This window comes from Leopardus geoffroyi, chromosome C2 (genome assembly GCF_018350155.1).
Source record: "Leopardus geoffroyi isolate Oge1 chromosome C2, O.geoffroyi_Oge1_pat1.0, whole genome shotgun sequence".
Classification (NCBI taxonomy): Eukaryota; Metazoa; Chordata; class Mammalia; order Carnivora; family Felidae; genus Leopardus; species Leopardus geoffroyi.
This window is the reverse complement of record NC_059333.1, coordinates 60,846,153-60,871,964: the sequence shown is the minus strand read 5'-3', so window position 1 is coordinate 60,871,964 and position 25,812 is coordinate 60,846,153. Positions and strand designations below refer to the sequence as shown.

At 42.9% G+C, this 25,812-nt stretch overlaps 1 protein-coding gene across 50 annotated transcripts in view; it reads left to right on the top strand.

Moving 5' to 3' along the window:
* The window catches only part of ZBTB20 (zinc finger and BTB domain containing 20), a 770,914-nt gene that overhangs the window by 730,105 nt on the left and 14,997 nt on the right, over positions 1 to 25,812 (top strand). For all 50 annotated transcript variants that reach the window (XM_045436919.1, XM_045436927.1, XM_045436911.1 and 47 more), the window contains one exon: positions 23,283 to 24,887. In XM_045436919.1, coding sequence (XP_045292875.1) covers positions 23,283 to 24,887 — 1,605 coding nt within the window. The remainder of the gene's footprint in view (positions 1 to 23,282; positions 24,888 to 25,812) is intronic.

Below are 25,812 nucleotides of genomic sequence, written 5' to 3'. Positions count from 1 at the left end.
ACCTATTAAATGTGGATTCACATCTTTATAGATAGTCTTTATAGACCATTTATAAATGGTCACCTTTCTGCCTCTGAGCTAATTGATACATAATCTCTTTGGAATTATTTTTATTACCTTTGATAGCCTCTTATTTAGAGATGTCGGTGCTTAGTCCAGCACTTGCCCATGAGAAGCCCAGTTAGTTGTGGTTTTCGTTTGTTTTTTTTGTTTTTTTTTTTTTGCTCTAATTCCTAGAGTCTCTACTTAGTATATCTGGGGACACATTTATTTTTAAAAGTCTTTTTCTTGAAGTTTCATGTCACAGTTACCTCTTTTTATAAAATGGTCCCTCTTTTTCAATTTGTTCCCTCCCTACAACACAAAATTAACTGGCCGTCTTCCATGGTCACTTAATGCAATAATTTCTGGTAGTCCTCTCCCTCACTCATTCATGCATTCCTTCATTTAGTCATCCATCAAATGCTACTGAACCCTGCTTCTATGCCAAGTCCTCAGTGAGGACAAAGGGTCAAGACAGCAACAGGCCACTATCCCCTCAGTGTTCCCAAACACCCTGCTAAAACTATAAACCTGTAAGGGAGAGGAGGAAGGGTGTACACATGCAGTATTAAAGTATTCTGAAGGTGTCTGGGTGTTTCAGTCGGTTGGGCGTCCAACTCTTGATTTCGGCTCAGGTCATGATCTCACAGTTGTGGGATCAAGCCCATGTCTGACTCCATGTTGAGCATGGAGCCAGCTTAAGATTCTCTCCCTCTTTCTCTCTCTCTCTGCCGCTTTACCACTCACGCTTTCTCTCTCATACAAAATAAATAAATAAATAAATAAATAATTTTTAAAGATAAAAATAAAATAAAATGAAGTAAACCGTTCCTGACGAGGGAGCCTGAAGCAGTGGGAAGGTGACATTAGGCCTGGATCATGAAAGAGTAGGTGTGTGTAAGGCAAAAGAGGGTGGGAATGGCATTCCAGACAGAAGGAACAGAAAGGAAGCCACAGGGACAGACAGAGCACGGTGTTTTCAGTAAACAGAGTAGTTCAGTTATGATACTAAAACCTTCTTAGGCTTTACTTCATTTTAATATAAACCTAATAGGACCGTTTATATGTGGGTAACATTGCCTGTCATTAAAATTCAGCTGGGCTGAATTGTATATCCCTTCTAGAGACATTTCCTCCCAAATAAAAAGTAAAGCAAGATGCCCACTTATTTTCTAATGGGCAAAGATGCCCTCTTTTTATACGATCAGTAGATGTAGGAAAGTATTACGAGGGACCTGGAAATACTTTTCCGATGAGTAGATTTCAAAATAATTTTCCTTAATGAGAAAGATTCATTCTTGGAGCCACAGAGTCACCTATTAGTGTCACGCTGGAACTCTGTCACTAACTCACGGTCTCCCCAGATTCTAGCAGTCTGTCCTCTTATGAAGTCCTCCCCGGTCCCCTGGCAAATCCTGGCCCATTGCCTCAAGTTACCCGATGCCCTATTGTTCTCCCAAATAGTGCATAAAGGTGCCTATGATTGCCCACATAGAATTGGTAAGACAGCCTGCTGATTTTCAGGACTGTATTCTTCATCTTGCCATCTCCCAACTTTAATTCTTATCTGCAGCTGCTAGTGGCAGTTTCATATGTGCTTCCTCCACTAGTGGCAAATTTCATTATATAAAATTAGTGTTCCTCCATATCTGTCAGGGATTCTCACATCCTGACTTAAAAAAAACAAAAATTTGCCTCAGAGATGGGTCATTTAGGATCAATTGAGACCATGTACGAAGATTCTAGAAATTGCTTGCTTTAAGAAATTTCAAGTCAAACCCTTCCACCAATCACCTCACATCCAACTACCATAGTCAACCCAACCCCCCTCGTTAACTTATCAGCTAAATCAGCGCTTTTTGCTTTTCTTCTGCCTCTGTATCCTTTGTTTTCTTTAGGGAATGCGTAGCAGTTAGTACTTTTTACCAGCACTGAAAGAGATTAAGGTTTACCTGATCTAAATCCATTGTTATTCAGATAAGGAAACTGAGGCCCAAAGAGGGCCAGTGTCATACCAAAAGGTTTCCATATAGTGAGTGGAAGAGACAAACAGGAGCCCAACTCCTCCTCTCACCATACTGTGCAGCCTGGTACCCAGTTGGCTTCAAGGACAACTTATGTTTTCTGAACAGAGTCAGGACTCTTCATTTGTCAATCTACTGAATGCTTTCAATGTGGAGGACTGGATCTCTGTGTTGTGCAGGATGCAGTTTTATAAACTGGAGCCCTGTGCACAGAGACTTGGGATCTCGTAGAGAATATCATAGACATTCACAAACAACTACCCTGCAGAGTGGTTAAAGGTATGTCCCCATTTACCTGGACTCACCACAGCATTGATTCATTCACTTGGCAGGAATGTGTAGGGTACGTCTTATGTGCCTCACCCTACATGAGTTCTGTGGGGATACGAATGTAGAGACAACCAGACCCTGCCACCAAGAATCTTAAAACTTAGTGTATGTTCTTAAGTTGCCATTATATGAGATAGAAATTAGAAAGTTCATAAAATACATTATAACGTGGTTAATAGTAATATCCATTGAGTTTATCAAAAAAGATTCCATTTGAACTCTCTTGAAAAACAAATAGAACTCTTTTGGCGGCATGGCATTAGGATAATATGTAAGGAATTTGCATTTTGGTGCAAAGCTGTGGACGGGTTTAAACTCAGGGTTGCCATGCTCAAGGCTTTGCTGTAGGAAGATCTAATTTAGCAGCAAGGGTGTAGAGAATGCATGGATGTGGGAAGGGGTGGCTGAGTGGGGGGGGAGGAGAAAGCCTAGGAAGCTTTGTCAGTAGTTCAGACTTTTGGTAACCCGAAGGGAACTAATGATGAGCCAGGTTCAACAGACCTTGTAGATGAAGGTGGACAGCTCCAGGAGCTGACTGTTAGTTAAGAGAGAGGAAATCACCAAAGATAACTCTAAGATATCAAAAAGAGAAGATACAAAGGAAATGTTTAGAGGAGTATAATACAGTTCAGTTTTAAACAATACTGAGAATGAGACACCAGGGGTAAACCCAATGGAGACAATTAACAGAGTCACAAATAGGGTAGTGGAGTACAGCAGGAAGATTTGAAATTAGGACTAGCAAATATTTTCACCAAGAAGCCATACTTTATGCCACGAATATAGGAGCAAATTCAGAGAAGACTTTGTTGAGAGAAAAAAAGGAAATGGAATATTTACAGTGAGTGATAAGAAAGAGAATGAGGAGGGTGTCTAGGTGGCTTAGTCGGTTGGACTTCCGACTTCTGCTCAGGTCATGGTCTCACGGTTTATGGGTTTGAGCCCTTCATTGGACTGTGTGCTGACAGCTCAGCGCCTGGAGCCTGCTTTGGATTCTGTGTCTCCCTCTCTCTGCCCCTCCTCCACTCACACTCTGTCTTTCTATCTCTCTCAAAAATAAATAAACATTAAAAAAAGAAAAGAAAGAGAATGAGGAACCAGCAAAAGGAGGAAAAGAAAGGAAGGTCTAAGATATAGGAGGAACACCAGGATAGTACAGAAAGACCCTCAGGGAGGAGAAGGGTCAGCAGTGTTGGGTGCTGCAGATATTAAGAATTGGGAGCTTTCTGGTGGCTCTTAAGACAGCAGAGTCAGATGCATCACAAAAACACCATAAAATGGTGTTTAAGAGCAATGAGAAGATGAATGAGAAAGCAACAATCATGCACTACTTTTTAAAGAAGTTTAATACTTTACAAAGAAATAATGAACAGGTAATACAAAGGTAGGGTAGGGAATATTTTTATGATATGAGAGTCTCAAGCCCATTTACAGACAAAAGAATAAAAACCAGTGTTATGGGAGACTCTGCAATTAACTGGTCAAGGTGAGAGAGAATTAGACCTTCCATGTGCATGGCAATTGGGATGATAAATTTATGTAAAAGAAATTTGAAGCCACTACCCAAACCCAACAAATCAGTAATTGTATATTAGTTCTTTCTCTACTCCTTTCCAACATTGGTTTCTTTTCCTTTCAGCTACTAAGAACTAATGCCCTGCAAGAATTGTACATGTCTTCTTTGGATGCCTTCACAAACATTCACTCACCCTCAGTAATCTCTAAGCATTAACCAGAGGACAGGTACCATATACGTTGAGCATTAAAATTTTCTAAAAATGTTTTAAAACAAGTTCTCTTAAGGCATAATCTTCTTTTAAATGCCACATTCTTTTCTTTTATGTTTTATTTATTTTTGAGAGAGTGAGAGGGAGAGAGAGAGAGAGACAGACAGAGTATGAGCAGGGGAGGGGCAGAGAGAGACAAACACAGAATCCACGAAGCAGGCTCCAGGCTCTGAGCTGTCAACACAGAGCTTGACACAGGGCTTGAACTCAGGAAGTGTCAGATCATGACCTTAGCTGAAGTCAGATGCTTAACCAACTGAGCCACTGCCACATTCTGTGAAATTTTTTTATGATAGGTTCAATTCAAATAGCTCTGCTTTACAGATAACAACCTTATGTGTTGTCTCATGTACTTCTTCATTTGCACAAGAGATCCTCAAGTTCATTGTTTTGGGGAGGTTTTTTTTTTTTTTTAACTTTTTATTTGGGCTGTATTGTTCTCTTTGATGGCTGAAGACATGCCTAAGGCCACTGTCACCTGGACACACAGTATCTACACTTCCTTCTACTTCAGGTTGGTGCTCTGAACCAACTACATCAAATGCAACTCTCTGCTATTAAATTACCTCTGAAACTAATAAGAAAATTATTTTGTCACTACCAGAAGTTATATAAACAACCATATGGGAGAATTTTGAATGTGAGTCTTTCTCATCTCACAAGAATGAATTCATAGTTGATACCAAAATGGACCTTGAGTTTTGCCTTTCCTATCCAACTCCAAAACAAAATTTCTTCCTACTCATTTATTCTCAGTGGTTTTAACTAAGTTCATATTATTGGTTGTATACCAAGATCCCATGCAGTATTCAAGCAGGCATACATAATTCGTTTGTTTGTTTGTTTGTTTGTTTGTTTGTTTGTTTCAGAAGTAGAACTTAGTGATTCATCACCTACATATAACACCCAGTGCTCATCCCAGCAAGTGCCCTCCTTAATACCCATCACCCATCTAGCCCATCCCCTGCCCCCCTCCCCTCTAGCAACCTTCAGTTTGTCCTCTATAGTTAAGAGTCTCTTACGGTTTGCCTCCCTCTTGGTTTTTATCTTATTTTATTTTTAAGAGTGCTTGGCATGGCATGAAGAACACCACATGAAGAATTTCAAGAAGTGGTATCTAAATTACCTTTGTCATTTTTTTTTGTAATCATTTTCTTTTCTGTATAATCACTTATTGTCTCTTTGCCCCATATCTCAACTGGGTACTTAGATATAAAGGAGACAGTAGAAGAAAGGTGTATGTAAATTTGAGCTACAGAGCATAATTCCGTGTCTCATGGAAAATACACATGCAAATTCTGAACTTCAACCATTAGATGTTAACTCCAAGGGAAAGGATGCATAGCCTTTCCTCAGGGAAATATTGTAGGTTTCTGCATGCAGGACAGGGTGGTTTGGATTTTTTTTTTCCAATTTTAAGAAAACCCCCAGAAATCTGATCTATTCCATTATATTCCTGACCTAAGGGTCCCAGAGGAGTGGTTGGATCCTGGGCTTCTGAAGTAGACGGTAATCCTGGGTCTACATGCTGAGAGGCACTCCAAACGGACCTGCTGTCCTTGGGCAGTGATACAGACCGAGGCTTCATGGAGATGTCACCCTCTAGCTCCAGAAGAGGGATTCCTCTAGAAGAGGAATCGTTGAGGTACCAAAATACCATGACTGGGCCTCCCTGTCAGAGTCTATGAACTTCCTAAGAAGATATGCACACATGTATGCTTGCCTAAGTGGCATATATACTGAGACACAGTATATAGCTGTCATTAGGCTGGGTTCAGAGAACAAAAAGAAGGAAAGAGCCACTTCCCCAAGACATAGCCCAAACAGAATCTGCACGCTCAAACCTGGCCCCCAAAAGTAAACAAAAGAGCAAGTCTGATGCGAACATCCGTATGTGGACTGATTCCTAGAGCCCTTTCGGGTCTCTTCAAGATGCCCACAGGGCAGGGACAGGTATAACAGACCTCTAAAGCCATTTCTTCAACACCTGGTAATGGAGTAGGTTTGCTCAGAAAATGTTTTCTCACCCCCACGGTCTACTTATTTGCTCTTTTTAACGTGAACTTCAGCCTATGAATACATTTTACATGCTTTTACTTAACCTCCCTATACTTCCATTTCCTCATATGCATAATGAGGATGTGAATAGTATCTGTCTCGTGGGGTTATTATAAGGAGTAAATGAAATGCTATAGGTAAAGCTTCTAAAACCGCACCAGAAAGACCGCCAACACTCAGAGAATTTGAGCATTAGCTATAGTTTAAGTGTTTTAAATTATTAAGTAAATATGTACTAAAATTGATGCAACATAAATGATGTATGTCATAGCAGCAGGGGCCGCATACTTCCCCTTGAGAATGACGGAGACAGAGGCCCTGGATCTGTAGGACAGCATGTGGGACACTTTCCCCCTCACTTCAGGAAAAGGCCACTTTCCCTTTCCTTGTCCCTTCTCAGATTCAGGCCCAGGTGGACTGGGAAGCCTCTCCATTATCTTTTGGCCTTCTTTTACGCCCTCATTGGTCTTGGTGTGGATTTTGGTTTTTTTCCTGACATTGGCAGAGGACTGATATTTGCATCCACTGTGTGTCAGGTACATTCTGTCATTCTCACAAAAAACACTCCATTTTACAGATAAGGAATCTGCAGCCCAAACAGCTTCAAAAATCTCTCGGAATGTTTCCTTTTCGACGTGGGGAAGGTGTAGATTATTCTTTATATGATATGACAGTCTGATAGTGTTGATCTGTGGAGTTCCTTCTTGTCCTCAAGCGCATTCCAGTCAGTGAGAGATTTTCCAATTATAGAGAATGGCTCTGTGTGCTGCCTTAGCTCCGAATACAGATGCTCGTAGCATCTGTACACACCCCTCCCACGCGCCTTCCTTTCCCTGAAGCCACCTACCAGCACTAATACCAGAAAAGGCCGAAACATGAGGTCCTCAGAACGGGCCAACAGCTGTGCTGCCACTTCCAGGCCCCCTCCAAAGAGACATCCTTACAACTAAAGAAATGCACCTTTCATCTTTTTGAAAGACCGTCCACCCGATGGCTTCAGAGTATTATGAAAGAATTGAAAATAGAGGCCAACTTAGTTGGCCAACTCAGTTACTCTGTTTTGCTGCAGAGTAGGATTGCCCTGAATCTCCCAGCTCACTTATCTTCTTCCATTCTGAAGCAGTTTGCAGGAGCTGAAAGAATATATATAATCTTAAGAAATTCAGGAAGACTTGTTGGCTCATTGTACCGAGTACGCGTTTCCTGTCCCGTGGGTTTTGGGTAATGCGTGGAGATAATTGTGGACATTTGCTTCTCCTCCCTCCAGAGCACTTTTGCCGCTGAGTATAGAATTCCAGAGACACATGGGTATGGAACTTGAGCACACAGGTCTCTTAGTAAGAGATGCAGTTGAAATGCTAACCTAGATTGTGTGAAGTCCACATAAATCTCAAGTCAGAGCTTTAAAATAATGAAATTTTGTGATTTCTGATTCTCATATGAAGTCTTCCTTAAATCATGTTGACGGCTATTCAGCAGAATCCAAAGACACCATTTAGATGGTACAATATCTACAGACAAAATATATGTGCAGCTTGAAAAGTAACGATCCCTCAGGGTTGTAGCCCCACCAAAAGAAAAAGAAAAAAAAAAAAGGTAGCAGTTGCAATCTGAACTCTCAACATTGTAGCCAAGAAAGGAATGGATACAACAATAGAACTGGAGAGATTCAAGACAGAACGTCTTAGTTGAAGGAGTCTGGACGTTCAAGAAATATGTTTCAGAAAGACTCAGAAGAAATATTAGGTAAGACGAATCATCCCTGTTCCTCAAATAACATGCTAGCAGTTAAATTAAGTGCTTCTTTGGGCCAGTTGGAAGAACTCATGAGGAAAGAAATCCTGTCTTGTTCTCTGCTGGATCCTGAGCACCCAGCAGAGTGTTTGACCATAGTAAGTGCTCAGCGAATAGTTGTTGAATGAATAAATGAATGAATGAATGTGGTGTGGGAGAATGGAGCAAAAGCAAGGGTGTATGGTGTTTGTGAGCATTTTGCCCATTTGTGAAAGTATAGGTACTGATTTTTTATCAGATTTTTTTCCTTCAGCAGACCTACGAAACAAAGTGCATTGCAGATACCCTCTGGTTTTTATGCTGGGAAAACAAAATCCTTTTCTGTTGGATGTAGGCTGCTACATGTTTTGATTCTAGTAACAATATGGCAGGGTTAAGGTCAACTTTGTAGTATAATCTGGTGCCTTTTTTTCATAGATATCATGAAAATAGATACTTATTTTCAAGATGCTCAAACAGATGATTAGGCGAAAGCTCCAGCAAACCTTGAAACAAGAAAAAGGAAAGGTTTTCCCACTCCCACCTCCCATTACTGTGCCATCCTGCGGAGTTTTCTGAAACCCCACACCCTCCTCCTTGTTTCACCCTTTTCCCTGGTCTAATCCTTGTCTAGGGAATACAGTATGTGCTGTCAGTCTAGCAAGGAGACAGCTCTTGAGAAACCCACCCCCTACACATGCTCCCAAGCACCTCTCACGGGACTGGCATGATTTGATCAGCAGCAGACAGAGCTGGCCCAGGGAAACAAGAGCTTGGCTTAGAATCCCAGTGCCCTCCTGCTGGAAGGGCCCTCAAGAGAGTTCTTCACACCCGGCCTCCCTCCACTGGCTGGACACTAGAAGAATGTGTAGGAAAACAGGCTTCTGGCTGAATGAATAGAGGGTTAAATGAATGAGAGATGAGTTCACTCCTCCAGAGTCTCCACCATCCCACTTGAATAGAAAGCTAACTTTGAAGCCACTCTGTTCTCCATGGAACGATTTTGTATATACTCAGCTTTGGAATTGGAATATGGTTGCCATCTGTGGCCAGTGCACAGGACTAAGGAAGCACTGGGGTGGGTAGGAGGGGGCCATGAGGGAAGAAAAGAGACACTTAAAACGAGCTAATGATCTCCTTTGTGTTGGAGTCTAGGTTTCAGAACTTCAGTCCTGTACTTCAAGAACAAAACACCAGTGTGTCTTAGACCACACCAGGCGCCGGTACATCAGATAAGACCTGCGCTGTGTGGTGTTCAGCCACTGAGCCTCAAGAAGTTCTGAAAGTGAAATTAAAGGAGCAAACTGGGGAAACTGAAAGGAGTAAAGGCTTAGGGAAAAACACAGTCACAAGGGCTCTGCAGATATGTGTCTTTGGGGTTACAGTAGTTCAAAAATGAATCTACTAATTAAAGAGTTGGAAGATGCTATAAATCCCAGGGATTTAAGGATCTTTAGAAGAAAGGAGATACTTCTCCATACACTCTGAGTACATTGTGATCCTTTGGTAGAATCCAAGGGTGCAAGTGACCTGGCTATTGTGCATCATTGTGCGTTTAAACGGTTGATTGAGAGTTACCGACAGCTCTACTAGAGGCGGGGGCGGGTGGTCTTTTAAAAACAGAAAAAAGCTGTTAAGCAATGCCAGTAAGACCTGAGAACATCTCTGAAAGGCAGTGAATAGCTCACAGGGCTTCCTCGTTTCCCTGGTATTATCTGTTGTAAACTGTTGGTTATGGCGCAGAATCATGTTGATAATTTATATACTGAAATGACATGCCAGAGACTAATAATTAAGCTGAGGATATGCACTGGAGGAAAAAATTATTACAGAAAAGTTAACTTTGCTTTTGAAAAAGGTTAGCTAGTCGGTTAAGTACAACATTGGAAGGCAAGTATTGTTATATGAAGTTTAACAGTGGCTCTGTATCTCAGGTGTGAGAAATTTACAGAGTAGGGAGATGGAAATCATTTTGGCCTTGCAAGGAAAGAATCTCATCAGGGATGTATGTAATACAAGTTTAGAAGCATTGACAATCCTAGGCATGCACAAATCACTTTACGGAGCACAAAGTGACGGCCCCGCAGTGTCTCACACTTGGTGCCTTAGAGTGGTTGAATCAGGAAATATCTGTTGGCTGCATGAACTCTGGCCTTGACTCCCGTCTGCTGTTAGGAACAAGATCCACAACTGTGACTCAGCTACAGTCAGAATGTTAGTACTGCCCTAAAATCTATCTGGTATACAAGTTGCTTTTCCTAGGATCCCTAGATGCCTCCATATTCTATTTTATTTCTCCTACCACATCCCTGTGAAGCATAAGAATCTTCATTTTACAGATGGGATAACTGGTCCACCTAAATAAATAAGTAAATAAAATTAATTCTTTGTCTTTCAATATGAAATGATTCATAATCATTATATGCCCCAGTTCAATGTACTGTTTTTCCACATTATTTTAGGTTTCCCAGGAAAAGGACATATTTTATCTTTCTCATTATTATTTTTAATTGGTTTCCAGAAAAACTGAGATAAAAACAGAATCTAACAAATATCCCATGGAGATATTTGGTGTTCTCTTTTCTTTTAAGAATAAATGAAGACTTTCTCTGCTCCTCTCTCTCCTGGCTCTCTCGCAGATAGTCAAAATCCCATGCCAATTTTCAAGCAAATAAGAGCTCATTCTAATAGCTAGATCGCGGTCCCCTCTGTTGAGGAAATGGCCTTATGAATTCATGTCTGGAACCTACAAAAGTTACTTTGGTTATAAACCTTACCAATTTTACCCGAACATTTATAAACAGTACTGATATCTGACCTGGTTGTAAGTTCAATAAAAAAAATTATGCTCAGCATGTGAAAGGCCAAAGAGAAATCTAGTGTCTTTATTCCCTCTGGTGACCTACACTAAATAGCGCGTATTTACTTATTTACTTTGTAAATGAGGACACCCAGTGGCCACCAAGTGAAAATATTCTAAACAATCTCTGACACTGTTTATGCAAATATACATATCCAGTTATCACAACTGATTGATAGAGATCTCTCTAACATCTGTGAGCAAGCAGTTTAGCTTCCCTAAGTCAGGCAAGGGTGGTGGGACTTTAGCCTGATCATTTTTAGATCACATGAGAGACTGATCGTCTCTTCTCACCTGGGGTTTTAAGGTATGGCTCTGCTTTGAGCTCCACTGACTCCTTAGCCGACAGGAGGACCTAATGAGCTGTCTTTTGGGAGAAATGGAATCCAGGAGATGGGGACAGTAAGGCCTGTGTCAGAAATCATAAATGATTGAGCACAGTTTGTGAGAAACTCAGTGAATTCATAAAAAACCAATTGCCTTAGACCTTAAACGTGTACTGAAAATAGAACTGTGGCTCTTCCTTGATGAGAGGCAGTAGAGTAATAAAGGAGAGGGAGAAGAGCATCGCTCAAACTTCAGAGACAGAAAGACTCCCTGGGACTACAACATGCAGTACCTCAGAGAAAAGGTGTAGCCTGAAGTTCCCATTGATATTGTCAGCATGTTCAGGAAGTTCGACAGAGACTTGACCTAACAAATGCTCAGTTAGGACCTACTCAGTGTAAAGAAATGTGTTGGGCAGTGTGAAGGTTCAGTAATTTGTAGTTGTAGCTGTAGTTATAACAAGGCAGGGTACTAGCCTTCGGGATGCTTCGATTATTCTCGTAGACCCAGACAAGCACAAGTGAAAAGAGACAGTGGTCAATAATATACTAAATTAGGTAGTACATGTGTAAGAAGTTCAGACTTATTTCTCAACATTCAGGTGGAAGAAACATTTCCTTATTTCTAAAGCAAATTAAACCTGTCACTAAAATAGCAAGAAATTCCATGAGGTTTCAAGGCTCCTCTCCCTTCCCCAGACTTGTACAGGGACTTACAAAATCTAGGGAGAGGTCAGATCCTTAGTCCACAGCAGTCTCCATCATCAACATTGCTTGTCTACATGACAAAGACCCTGGTCCATCTGACTGTTGGGCACTACTGCTGTAGCTGGGTTTAGAGATGCCCCTCACCCTCATCCTTGCCCCAGGTGCATCACTGCTCCTGTCAAGGCAGTACCCTTTTTTTAATGTCCATCCTCCAGAAGTGTACCAAGAAATTACCCCAACTAGAGTTGTATGTAAGCAGAGACTTCAAACTTCATAGCACCTTCCCCCATTTGAGGGGCAATTATTGTTCTCCCCTGACAGGCCACCTCAGTCTACCTCCAAAGCACCAGCCTCACCCTCCTCACCCTAGTAAGGGCCTAGCTTAATTCCCTTAGAGGGCCTAGATTCCCAAAACAAAGCTCTCCATCTTGGGGCTTTGTCTTTAGGGCTTAACTTCTGATTTGGACTGTGAAGCCACAACTTCCTAAGACAAGAGAGCCCAGAACTATGTACAAGCTTAGCTTTTTTTTTTTTTTTTTTAATTTTTTTTTTCAACGTTTATTTATTTTTGGGACAGAGAGAGACAGAGCATGAACGGGGGAGGGGCAGAGAGAGAGGGAGACACAGAATCGGAAACAGGCTCCAGGCTCTGAGCCATCAGCCCAGAGCCCGACGCGGGGCTCGAACTCACGGACCGCGAGATCGTGACCTGGCTGAAGTCGGACGCTTAACCGACTGCACCACCCAGGCGCCCCGAGCTTAGCTTTTCTTAATTGCCTTATTGCTACGAAAGTTTTCTCATTCAGTGGGGAAAAGAAAAAAAAAACAAAACAGAAATTAATGTTTCAATCTATTACCTCACCAACCAGTCGGAACTAAGAAAAGAGAGAAATTAAGATGGACCCAGCAATCAGAGAAGGGCTCCACAGAGAAGGAAGAACTTTTTATAGGGTTCTCAAATGGTCGTAAGGTCTGGTAAGTAGAGGAAAGCACAGAATTTCAGAACTCAGGACAAATTCAGCAGAGGAGAATTAAGAATAAGCTCTTGCAGTGCATGCAAGAGATGGCAAAATGTCTAACTTCTTTGATTAGTTCAAAGATTTTATTTGGGGAAAATGGGAAAATAAGATCAAACCAGTGAAGTGAGATGAGATTATTAGAATGTTACCTACAGCTATAGAAGACTCTTACAGCTTAATATCTTTTCTCCTATGACAGGTAAATAGTACTAAAATATTATATAAAAGAACACATAAAGTATAATAAAAATAAAACAAAAATGAAGTATCTTACTCCTCATTAGAATAATATGAAGTATGCCTTCTACTTCCTTTATTTATCCATGTCTCCCAAGGTTTTGAGTTCCAACAACACTTACCTAGGATCTTCTTCATCCTAGAAGACTTACATCTTATTCTTTCTTAAGGAAACTCTGTGCCTGGTTTCATGATGGATCGCCCTAGCTGGGCTGTCGAGAGGTAGTTTCAACTACTTGTCCTAAACATCAAATCCCCTCTGTGCTTCTAACTTTTCTAGTAATCCAGAAAAAAATAATAATAATAACCTTTTTCCTTGGCTTTTCCTTGTTGCTTTGAGATAGAAGGCCTTCATTTTTTCAGTAAAACAATCTATCATGGCTCAAGCCCATGCCCTCTATAGAGAAACACTGTAGCCCCCTTCTACCAATACACAGAACTGTGCTTGAAAACCAGTTGTCACATTGGAAGTGACTTATTTTTTCCCGGAAGACGTAAGCAAAGAGAACATTTGAGCATTGAGCAAATCTGAAGATCTGCTTCAAAAGCAGTTTCAAAACAGTGCAGCAACAGAGGACCAAAGGAAGTTCTGTGGATTGGGAAGTTCTGATTATTTGAGTAAAAAACAGCTTTTTTAAAATGACACTATGGGGTTCTGTTTTCTCACTCATTGAAATTCAGATAAAAGTTGTCCCAAAGTCAAAAAATTAATTTCTTACTTAACTATACTTTAACACCAGTTGATATTTTCCAAAGGAATGCCATTCCTAGGAGTTATTCTGGATCTTTGAACTCAGTCAGATTAAAAATGTGTTTTTCCTTTAAAATAAGTACAGGATGATATACAGATCAAAAGAAGAACAGATTAGTAAGTAAGAAGATGCCGGTTTCTATATAAACACTTTAAAATTTTTAATTTCTTTTCAAGCAGAAGAAAAGAACTGAACTTATTAACTGTACATTTGAATATAAAGATCCTTCTTTAAGGCCTATCCAAAGCCAAGTTCAAACTGCATACTTTAACTGTGAATGTAAGTAGATCCCTTTGTTCATTTTTGTATCCCACCCACGGATGCAGCATCTCTGTGTTTTTGTTCCCCAGATTTAGTGAACAAAAGAAAAGGTTACAATAGGGCAGCAGCTAAATTTGTAAGGAAAGAGCTTTATAAAAAAAATCAAACTCCTAAAAGGTGTCTCAAAAGGTTTATGATATAAGAGGATTTAAAGGCATCAACCTCAGATTTCAATGACTTTCTTCCTTAGTCCCAGCAGGTCCTGCCTTCTCAAGAAGAAGTCATTTCATTTCAGCATTGGAATGAGGGCATAGGTGTCTTTCAGAATGTTGTCTAGAATTATAGCTGTCCGATGCCTTTGTTCCCAGAGTTAAAACTTAGCTTTCACAAGCTGTACTATAAGAGAATAAAGAAGGTGTTTGAACATTCAGTGTTTTGTTCCACTGGAATCAGATGCTCAAAGTATAGAAATTCACAAAGCATGTAGCTTGATAATACCCCAAGCTGAAGTTTTAACTTATATTTAGAATTGGTTGCATAAAATTGATGTTCAATTACTTCTTGATTGTTTGATTATATCCTCACCTCATAACTAAAGGGATTTGAGTTGGCTTAAAAGAATACTCAATACATTAGTAAATATGTAGGAAAATATACTTACATGTAACTATAAAAAAGAAATCAGAGTTGAAGTAAAATAAGGAATTGACACTAGAATGAGGCCAGGGGGTAAATTTGACTTAGAAAAGCATACCATGAGGTCCCATGTAGTTCTGAAAATTTGACCTAAATTTTGATTCTGAGCTCCAGGTACGATTTTCACAGGGTCCACAAAGATAAACATAGAACCAGCTTTTCCTGGGCACTGAGCTCAGGGAGAAGTTGATTGATGAGTATACGTTTCAAATATCAAAGGTCCTTATGGATCAATTTCTTTTCACTGTTTTAGATTTTAGATCACTTGTGTCCTTATGGATCCATTTCCAAGAGGGTTTTCTCAGTAAATGTTTCACTCATGAATTGGTGAATATTCAGGTGACCCCCAAAACAACTCCATCCATCAGTCAGTTGTATTTGCAATGTTAGATGCATAATCAGGCATTTCTCAGTCCCTTCTTGGAGGTAACAGCAGACTGAATGTGGAATCAGGCAAGCCAAAGGCCTGGGCTGTCTGAGAGAGACTGTGAGAGCCTCCAGAGCCAACTCAAAAGGCTTCCGTGGGACTTTTCCTTTGGCCCTGGAAATCCCACCGGCAGTATCAGTCTCTTCCTATCCTTCAGACGAAGCATGAAGCTCTTGCTTTTTGGTAGAGTGAAGAGAGGGGAAGGACGGCAAGAATGGAGACTCAGTCCAGATTTGGGAATGGGCCTGAAGATCACAGAGTATATGAGTTACTAATTCACAGTTTTTCCCCCTTGTTCCCCATACTTGAAGCTTAGGAAAACTTAAGGGTGTAGCAGAAGGAAAAAAGGGAGGGAGGAAGAGAGAGACCGGAGAGAGGGAGGGAGGGATGGAGGAAGGAAGGAAGGAAGGAAGGAAGAGAGGAAGGGAGGGAGAAAAAGAAAGAAAAGCTGTCTGTTTGAAGTACTACAGGGCTTTCAGGTGAACTCTACCTTGTTGGCTAGATTGGAAGTACACATTCAGATTTTTAAAAAAAGAAGTGCATGTTAAGTTTGTATTTATTTTTTGTTCAATTTATACCACAATATCTCATTTTTAACAGTCCAAAAAACATTAAAGGATATTTCCTAGTTCTTATATGGATTTGTGTTAACTTTCAAAGGGGATCCGCTCTGATAAAAACCTATAGTTGGCTTCACCAGTTGTCAGACTATATAGCTCTGTTCTATTCCTCCAGATCTCAGCTAGTGTTAGTACTTTATCATCTATATTTCTGTTCTCTCTTTTTTTTCTCTTCCTTTTCAATCCTATTTTTATTTTTGAATCATTCTCTTTGGAAAGGTAAGTGCTGTCACTTTGGCTAAGACTGTGGCGTTGATCACATAAAATAGCATCCACTCAAGTAAATGGGAAACATCAGCCTGCGGGGCCTGCTACCTCAGATGCAGTCATGAAGGCGACATCAGTTTCAGAGGCTCTGATTACTGAAAGTAGTTAAGAGCAGCCTGAGGAGAGATACTTGATTCTCGATTCATGGGTCTTAATTTGAGGGGAATACAGACCTCTTTGAGATTCTAATGAAAGACATTGACCTTATCCCTAAGAAAGTAGAAACTTGCCCATTCATGATAATATGTGGATACCCCTAAAGCCCACACATACACTTCCTAAAGACCTTTCAATACTTAAACTGTGCTTCGGAAGGAATGAAAGTTCCTTACATGTATGAATGAGAGTTCAAGGAATATGAAAGACATATCCAACTATGGTACTGAGATCATAAGTAGAATGGTGTTGTAAACACTTCAGGCAAGTTAGTAAGTTGACTATCTCTGTCCAGCTAAAATAATAAGTGGTGACTACAAAAGTAAATACAGACTGTTCCCAACATTCATAGGTAGTATATTCCTGAAAATAGTTTGAAAATCTAATTTCTGAAAGTTGAACAAATTTTTAATGTTTTAAGAGAACAATTCTGTTACCAACGGTAAAAAAAAAAAAAAAAAAAAAAAAAAAAAAAAAAAGGGGCGCCTGGGTGGCGCAGTCGGTTAGGCGTCCGACTTCAGCCAGGTCACGATCTCGCGGTCCGTGAGTTCGAGCCCCGCGTCGGGCTCTGGGCTGATGGCTCAGAGCCTGGAGCCTGTTTCCGATTCTGTGTCTCCCTCTCTCTCTGCCCCTCCCCCGTTCATGCTCTGTCTCTCTCTGTCCCAAAAATAAATGTTGAAAAAAAAAAAAAATTTAAAAAAAAAAAAAAAAAAAGAAAGAGAGAGAAAAAGAGAATATCCTCTAATGGTTCCTGTACCTTGGGCTTAGACAATCAGGAAGGTAGAGGACAACTCTCACTGGGAGACAAACCAAAGCACTCCCTTTACACCCAGGAGTGGGTGCATAAGGCAGTGCAGCTCTCTTTCCCATATGCTAATGACCCTCCCACGGTCCACATCCAGAGGCAATGACAGCTAGGATATGCTAGGTGTATGGAGCCAGTGGTAAGTGATTTCTCCAGTGCTCCCAGCCACCCTCCAAATGATGTTGACAGGCTGGGTCCCACGACCCAGAGGCCATCCCACAGGACCAGCCAAGAGGGTTCCTGGCTGCGTGCAGGATAGAAATCAAACACGAGCCAGGAGGAGGTGAAAGCAGAGTTTATTGAAGGTAGAAAGAGAGTGCGGGTTACAGACAGAGTGTGTGGGAGACTCGGAAAGGAAAGGAGGGAGTCTCATCTTCACTTGGGGCCTGGGGATTTTTTATTGACGATTGTGGTCTGGTGCACATGTCCTCTCAGTCATCCAGGAACTGGTCAGAACAAGGACAGAGTCCAGGTGTCCATCATAAGTCACTTACTCCCTGGAGCCAGGGGGTGTTGGCGTCGAGATGTCTAGCGCCAGTGGTCTGGAATATGTACATGATGACCTTGCCTGGTCAGTCCTTAGATGTTATCTGCTGTGCTGGAAGACCCCAAAGAGATCATGAACTGCTTGTCCCTTACAAAGGAGGACATACATTAAGGCATGTGTAGGGCAGGGATGCAGGTCCTAGCAGAATAGAAGTGGGAAAGGGAACAAAAAGCAGGTTTTTACGGAGTCCTTCAGTTTCCCTGTCTCACAAAGATCGTGAAGATGCCCCTGAGATAGAAAGAATGTGTTGGGCCATCTGCTTTGGATGCTGAAGCCCGTGAGGAAGCAACCTCTGCCCTCCTCAGGCTCAGCAGCTCCTCCCCACCCCAGCACATACGTGAACTCAAATATCCGAGGTCTTGGCCCTGGCAGGGGCAACAGATGTAGATTTGGGGAGGAAGGGACGTGAGTGACCACATGCATCCCTGTTTTCTCAGGAGAAGAATGGGTCTTTCCTAGTATGACGAACTTGGTAAGTAGCACCAACACACGGTAGCTTACGATCACCACTAATCACCTGATACACGAAAGAGAAACTTCAACACAGTAAAAGTATCAAGGTGCAAGGTGGCAAAGAGTGTGATATAAAAGCCTGGGCTGTGGAGGCCTGGCCACCCTAGCCCTATTTTGTGAGCTGACCCACTTACCTCATGTGAGCCTGCTGGCCCAGATTGAAAGCTCAAGGGCTTTTCGGCCCTGCCATTTGACTTAGACGTGTTGACTTGACCGAAATTCATGTTGGTTTTAATTTGAGAGCTGGTGTTTCCTCCCAAATCACAGAGACTTCAAATTCCCATCTCCCTCTATAGCACCTCACCCTTGCACTGGTCTGATTTTATATATCCGGGGCTGAGAAAGGACTGGATTTCACACCTAATTAAAGGAGATTGTATTGCCTGCTGTTTCCTTTCTTGTTCATTTTCCCTTGTGCACAAGCAGCTTTTTATTCTCATGCTAAGTCCTGTCCCCGAACACCCGCAGTTTAAGAGACAGTCAGGAGCCGGGTTCCTACAAGGCAGAGCCAGGCCCTCCATCACCTCTTTCACCACAAGCCGATTTTCCCTTCGGTGCTCGCCCCGCTTCAGCCCCATCCGTATTGTGCTCGCTCACAGAACACAGTCATTCAGAATACATGACCACTTTCTGTGGTAGGATGCCTTGTGTGTTTCTAGTGAATGCCATCTCAGGCTGACTCTATATTTTTACTCTAGTGGAAAGGAGGTCGGTTATTATTTTTAAACACATAGAGAACCATTTTTATCAACTCTTCATTTTACCCCCGCAGTTCTATGTTCACATCATCGTGGGGTATTTTTGGGGTGAGGTGGCGTCCCCAAATATACATAATCTTTGGAAAGTTGTATGGTTTTGTAGAGTTAAGAGGGTGGTTGGTGGTTTTTTGTTTTGTTTTGTTTTGTTTTGTTTTTGAATAGCCCAAATGCCTATTCAGTGCCAATCTAGGAAAGAATGGAGTTAGCATTTTCACACCATTCCTTCCTATACAGTCCCTGAATAACCATCTAATCAAGATTTGTTTTCAATGGGGAACAAATCTTCTACAGTAGACTATTTCAGATTTATTCCGTTGGAATCTATACATTAATGCCCATTGGATGAAAAGGCCTGCTTCACAAAAGCCTGGACATTGCCTTGCTGTGGCAGAAACTTTTTCCCACTGTATTAGTGTTAAATATAAAAGAAAGCCTGGGAAAGAATTGCTTTAGCATTGTGTGCGGGAGGAACCAGGCGCGCTTGAATGGAGAGGCAGGGTCCCCCATAGCATCTGTACCCGTATCAGCAAAGCCCATTCAGCCTTTCATGGCTGCTTACTGCAGTGTGGGACCAGTGCACTCAGGGAGATGTTTAAAAATTGTGTCTATAAAAATCCAACTAGGCTCGTCAGGTCAGGTTGTACATGTGTGCAGGTTGGAGTTTGTCACTGTGGTCTTTAACGAAGTTGGTTGACATTACTGCAGAAACCATAATTCAGACCATGTAATGGGTTTTTTTGTGATTCTCTCCATAGGGTTACCTGATTGTTTGGATAGACTCGACCAGTTCACTCAAGCAAGCAGTTTGAATTTTTCTCATGAGATTGTGTGTGTGAATGCGTGCAGTGTGATGACAGCTTTTGGTGTTGACCATTTCCCTCTGTAAAGCAACCTTCATCATCCCTCTCAGTGTTTTTATCTTTTCTTCTATGTCTTGAGAATTAGGGTGGCCTTAGATCTTTAGGCGATCCAGTTTTCATTCTTCAGAGATCCAGTGGTATGCAGTGGGAAGAACATCAAGGGTGTGGGTTCTAATCCTAACCCTGCCTCTTACTAGCTGTGTAAAACCTAGGCTAAGTCATTTAAACACTTCGATAGCCTCAACTTATTTGTACATCAAATAGTAGTAATAGGACTTGTCCTGAAAACATATAAGATGGTTTTAAGAAAATATTAAGATATTATATGTGAAAGAGTTTTGTCCATTGTGAAATGCTACATGATATTAATTATTATGATACTTGTGGTAGAGTTTCTTTCCAGAATTAATCAGAAGGAAGACACCTCTTCATCATAAATGGCAAATCTAGTGATATGTCTGTGACTGGTGCTATGAGCAAATGTGTGTTTAAAGAGTATTTTCACCTGGGGCGCCTGGGTGGCTCAGTTGGTTAAGCGTCCGACTTCGGCTCAGGTCATGATCTCGTGGTCTGTGAGTTTGAGCCCTGCGTTGGGCTCTGTGCTGACAGCTCAGAGCCTGGAGCCTGTTTCAGATTCTGTGTCTCCCTCTCTCTCTGACCCTCCCCCATTCATGCTGTCTCCCTGTCTCAAAAATAAATAAACGTTAAAAAAAAAAAAAAAAGTATTTTCACCTGTGTGGAAAAAGGTTATCTAATAAATCCATCCTACTTAGAGATGGTGATTTTATCAGAGACTCGGCCAGTTTTAGTGCTCACTGTTAACTTAAATAAAAAAGACCTTAGTGATAGTAAAATTATATGTAGAAAACTCTACATTTTGGGGCACCTGGGTGGCTCAGTCACTTGAGCATCTGACTTCAGATCAGGCCAGGATCTTGTGGATCTCGCTGCTGTCAGCACGGAGCCCACTTGAGATCCTCTGTCCCCTCTCCCTCCCCCCCTCTCAAAAATAAACGTTTAAAAAATATATTAAAACAAAGAAAAGCCTTACTACATTTTAGTGTAGTCTTACTACATTTTAGTGCAACTTAAAGATGTCTTTAAGTTAGATTACTGAAACCATGTTGAAGTCCCAAGGCCTAGAAACATGAACACCGTGCTAATTTATGGGTAGATATAGAAGTAACTGAAGGACATGTTGGACAAACCTTTTCATGCAGCTTTACAGTGGACCCATGGACACCTAAGGGCCAGACTTCATTTGGGGCAAAGCATGCAAATGCAATGAAGCAGGTAAGAATGTGAATTCTAGGGCCAGGCCACCTGGGTTCAAATGCCACTCTTTCACCAATTGCCTAAGTGGTCTTGAGTGATTTTCTTGATTTCTCTGGCCTCAGTTTTCCCATTTGAAAAATGAGGATAATAATACTACCTATGTGATAGGGGTTGCTGTGACGATTCAGTGAAATGATATGGTAATAAGTGGTAGGCTTTTAAAAAATAAATGCTCTTGTCGTTATCATGCTCTATGTGCATGGAGGACTCAGCAAGGTCTTAGAAATTGGTCTGCTGACTGATTTCCTGAACATTTCTTCCTGGGTTATTGGGGCCTTCCCCTAGGGCTCTATTTTGTATTAGCACGGTTATAGAGGGTTCACCATGATTCTTGAATCTGGCAAAGACCATTTGTTTTACAACAGTGAAAAAAATAGAAACCGTAGCCCAATACAATATTTTAGGCACATAATAGACCAAATGGAAGCCAGAACAAGAAGGAATTCTCTTACGTAAAAACCAATGCAAATCATATCACTGAAAGTGAACATAGAGCCTCTAGGCATTTATTAAGTTAACTGGATATATGTGAGGCTGACAAAATATAAAGATGGAAACAAAGGAAATAAATGAGTATGTAAAAGGATGTGGTCACACCAACTGAGCTCAAATAGCATGAGGAGGAGATCGAGTGAAGCAAGGCAGAGCTAGTTGAGCTCAGACTTTCCTGAACTGGTCCTCTCTCCTAAGGTGGACGAGAAAGAACCAAAGGAGGTGGGCATTCCTCCCATCTGCAGGTCATTACCTCTGGGGGTTACTTCTCACAAGACACAGAGATCCGGGTCACAGGCCAACAATCCGTGCTTGAGCCACCTGGGTGGTAAAAGCCTACTCACTTGGCCTCTCAAGCTGATTGTTCAGTTATCAAGGCAAGAATAGGGAATAGAAATGAAGGATGGTTCAGAGGAAAGGATTCTTTGGAGCCATTTGAGAAGTGAGGTAGAAAAATAGGAAAGCCCTAAGACTTAGTGTTACAGCCATCCATTTTATTTCTCAATCTGTGATCCAGATGTTACCGACATTATCCCTTGTCTGCAGAACGTGGGGAATAAGCAATGGGTCAGGCTATCCACAGCCTCCCCATAGTACACTATTGCCTTCCCACGGGGAGCTGTAGCAAGTGCATACAGCACTCTATTGGCTTGGGTGATCACACATCCCATTCTTGCTTTACTCCTGCTGTCCTCACCTAATTATTAACAGTGCTCCCTTGCACTCTCAGAAGTGCCCAGTTTGAACACTAAATATGAGCACCTAGTATACTACAGTCTGCCAGGTCAGTGCTGCCCTCTCTGACCTTTTTAACACTCCTTCTACATTAAGTTTCAGGAAATTCAGGAAACCATCCGTATCACATACAACCAAGTTAGAAAGTTCTCAAACAGGTTGTCAGAGATGACAAAAAGAATGTGTACATGCGGAAAACAGTGGGTGAGCGCCCCTTCAACCAGCAGATTGCATTCCATCACCTGTCCCTCAACTGGAAAACATGGCAGCAGCTGTTTGGTGGATGTCTTAGTCTGGATTGAATTTTCCAAGAGTTTTTGCATACATGGTGTGGGTTTGGAAATATACATATAAATGAGTAGGAAGGGAGTTTATTTTTTAACAATGAATATTATTGCTGTCTATGAATAAAATCAAGAACCTTGAAAAACTGAGAAAAATGTAAGCTTTCCCGAAGGACCTCGTCTTAGACCTGTCTAAAGTGGAAGTAGACAGTTCCATGAGAACCAATCTTCCATTTGTTTTTCAGGTCTTATTTGCTGAAGTTGTAGTAAGAGCAGGCAAATGACCCATCTGTTTATTTGGCTGCTCTACTTCGACAACCCTGGCTGAAGCTCTAGGGCATTGACAGGGATTCAGTACCCAAAATAGCTGGGGCATTGTTGGGGCCAAATGGAAGAAAGGCATTGTTCCCGTAGGCCATCATACCTCAGCCTGCTGTGCAAAGCATGTCCAACTCGCCACAGAGCCTGCTTGTGTCTGCAAGGTGGGGGGCTGGGGCTGTTTCCAGGAGCCATGGGCATTACCCACCTAAGACATGGGTGTTAGGAATGAAGTCAGTTAGCCCTGACCCACACGCCCTGTCTTGTGTCTGTCTTGCCACCCACCGTGCAGGTGACATCAGTTGCAAGGGGATGACCGAGCGCATTCACAGCATCAACCTTCACAACTTCAGCAATTCCGTGCTCGAGACCCTCAACGAGCAGCGCAACCGTGGCCACTTCTGTGACGTGACGGTGCGCATCCACGGGAGCATGCTGCGCGCACACCGCTGCGTGCTGGCAGCCGGCAGCCCCTTCTTCCAGGACAAGCTGCTGTTGGGCTACAGCGACATCGAGATCCCATCCGTGGTGTCGGTGCAGTCGGTGCAAAAGCTCATTGACTTCATGTACAGCGGCGTGCTGCGCGTCTCGCAGTCGGAAGCCCTACAGATCCTCACGGCCGCCAGCATCCTGCAGATCAAAACAGTCATCGATGAGTGCACGCGCATCGTGTCGCAGAACGTGGGCGATGTGTTCCCGGGGATCCAGGACTCCGGCCAGGACACGCCACGGGGCACTCCTGAGTCAGGCACATCGGGCCAGAGCAGCGACACTGAGTCGGGCTACCTGCAGAGCCACCCGCAGCACAGCGTGGACAGGATCTACTCGGCACTCTACGCATGCTCCATGCAGAACGGCAGCGGTGAGCGCTCCTTCTACAGCGGTGCGGTGGTCAGCCACCACGAGACTGCACTCGGCCTGCCCCGTGACCACCACATGGAAGACCCCAGCTGGATCACGCGCATCCATGAGCGCTCGCAGCAGATGGAGCGCTACCTGTCCACCACCCCCGAGACCACGCACTGCCGCAAACAGCCCCGGCCAGTGCGCATCCAGACCCTGGTGGGCAACATCCACATTAAACAGGAGATGGAGGACGATTACGACTACTATGGGCAGCAAAGGGTGCAGATCCTGGAGCGCAACGAATCCGAGGAGTGCACGGAAGACACCGACCAGGCGGAGGGCACCGAGAGTGAGCCCAAGGGCGAGAGCTTCGACTCGGGCGTCAGTTCCTCCATAGGCACCGAGCCTGACTCTGTGGAGCAGCAGTTCGGGCCGGGGGCAGCGCGGGATGGCCAGGCCGAACCTGCCCAAGCCGAACAGGCCACGGAAGCTCCTGCCGAGGGCGGCCCACAGCCGCACCAGCTAGAAACAGGTGCCTCCTCCCCGGAGAGAAGCAACGAGGTAGAGATGGACAACACGGTCATCACTGTCAGCAACAGCTCCGACAAGAGCGTCCTGCAGCAGCCTTCGGTCAACACGTCCATTGGGCAGCCATTGCCAAGTACCCAGCTCTACTTACGCCAGACAGAAACCCTCACCAGCAACTTGAGGATGCCTCTGACCTTGACCAGCAACACACAGGTCATTGGCACAGCCGGCAACACCTACCTGCCGGCCCTCTTCACTACCCAGCCCGCGGGCAGTGGCCCCAAGCCTTTCCTCTTCAGCCTGCCACAGCCCCTGGCAGGCCAGCAGACCCAGTTTGTGACAGTGTCCCAGCCCGGCCTGTCGACCTTTACTGCACAGCTGCCAGCGCCACAGCCCCTGGCCCCATCCGCAGGCCACAGCACAGCCAGTGGGCAGGGCGAAAAAAAGCCTTATGAGTGCACTCTCTGCAACAAGACTTTCACCGCCAAACAGAACTACGTCAAGCACATGTTCGTACACACAGGTGAGTGTAGGCTCTCCTGGAGACCTGGAAGTGGGCTGTGGGTGTGGGGGGCTGTAGGAAGGGAGGGGCAGGACAGCAGTGGAAGGCAAGTCTTGGAGTCATCTTTCAGATTAGAAGGAGCCATCTTCTAGAAGCCCCAAGGGTGCCCCCGTCATAGGAATGAAGCATCGTGCCACCAAAATACAAAATCACAGAAACCCTTTATGTAGAAGGGCAAATGGGAAAAAAGTCTGATGAAGAATTTGCAGGCACAATATCCTTTAAATGCATCGGACTTTGTAATACATTGTTTGATCCTAGGTGGTTAGAACTGGAAAAGTCCTTGGAAATTATATACTCTAGTCACTTCATTTTACCGTGAGCACTCCTTCGACAGCAGTGCGGTGGTCATAGGCTAAAGTCATATATGACTAAAGTCATATACGCAGAATAGGAATGAAAGATTTAGTCTGTAGTAAGTTCTGTATGAATCATCAGCTTGAAGAGACCACAACAAGGCTGATGCAAGCTTATGCTGCATTTGTGGTCCCTGAAATGAAGAGAAGTGATAGACTCACTCTATTTTCTACTGCTTATTCTCTATTTTCAACACCTAGAGACCACAGATTAGTCTGGGCACTACCTTTTAAAAGGACAATAAACTGATTGGGCCCATTCAGAGGAGTATAATTAGGATGACGAAGGAAGGCAAAGCCATGGCATATCATAGTTGAAGGTCCTAGGGCTGTTCAACCTGCAGGAAAGACTCAGGGCATCATAGAAGCCACATCCAAGTATTTGAGCTTCAAGGACAGCATAATGTAGTAGTTAAGCTGGAACTCTGGACCCACATTGCCTGGGTTTGCAATTAGACTTAGGCACTACTAAACGTTGTCACTTTGGGAAAGTTGCTTAATCTTTCTATACTTGTTTCCTTGTCTATATA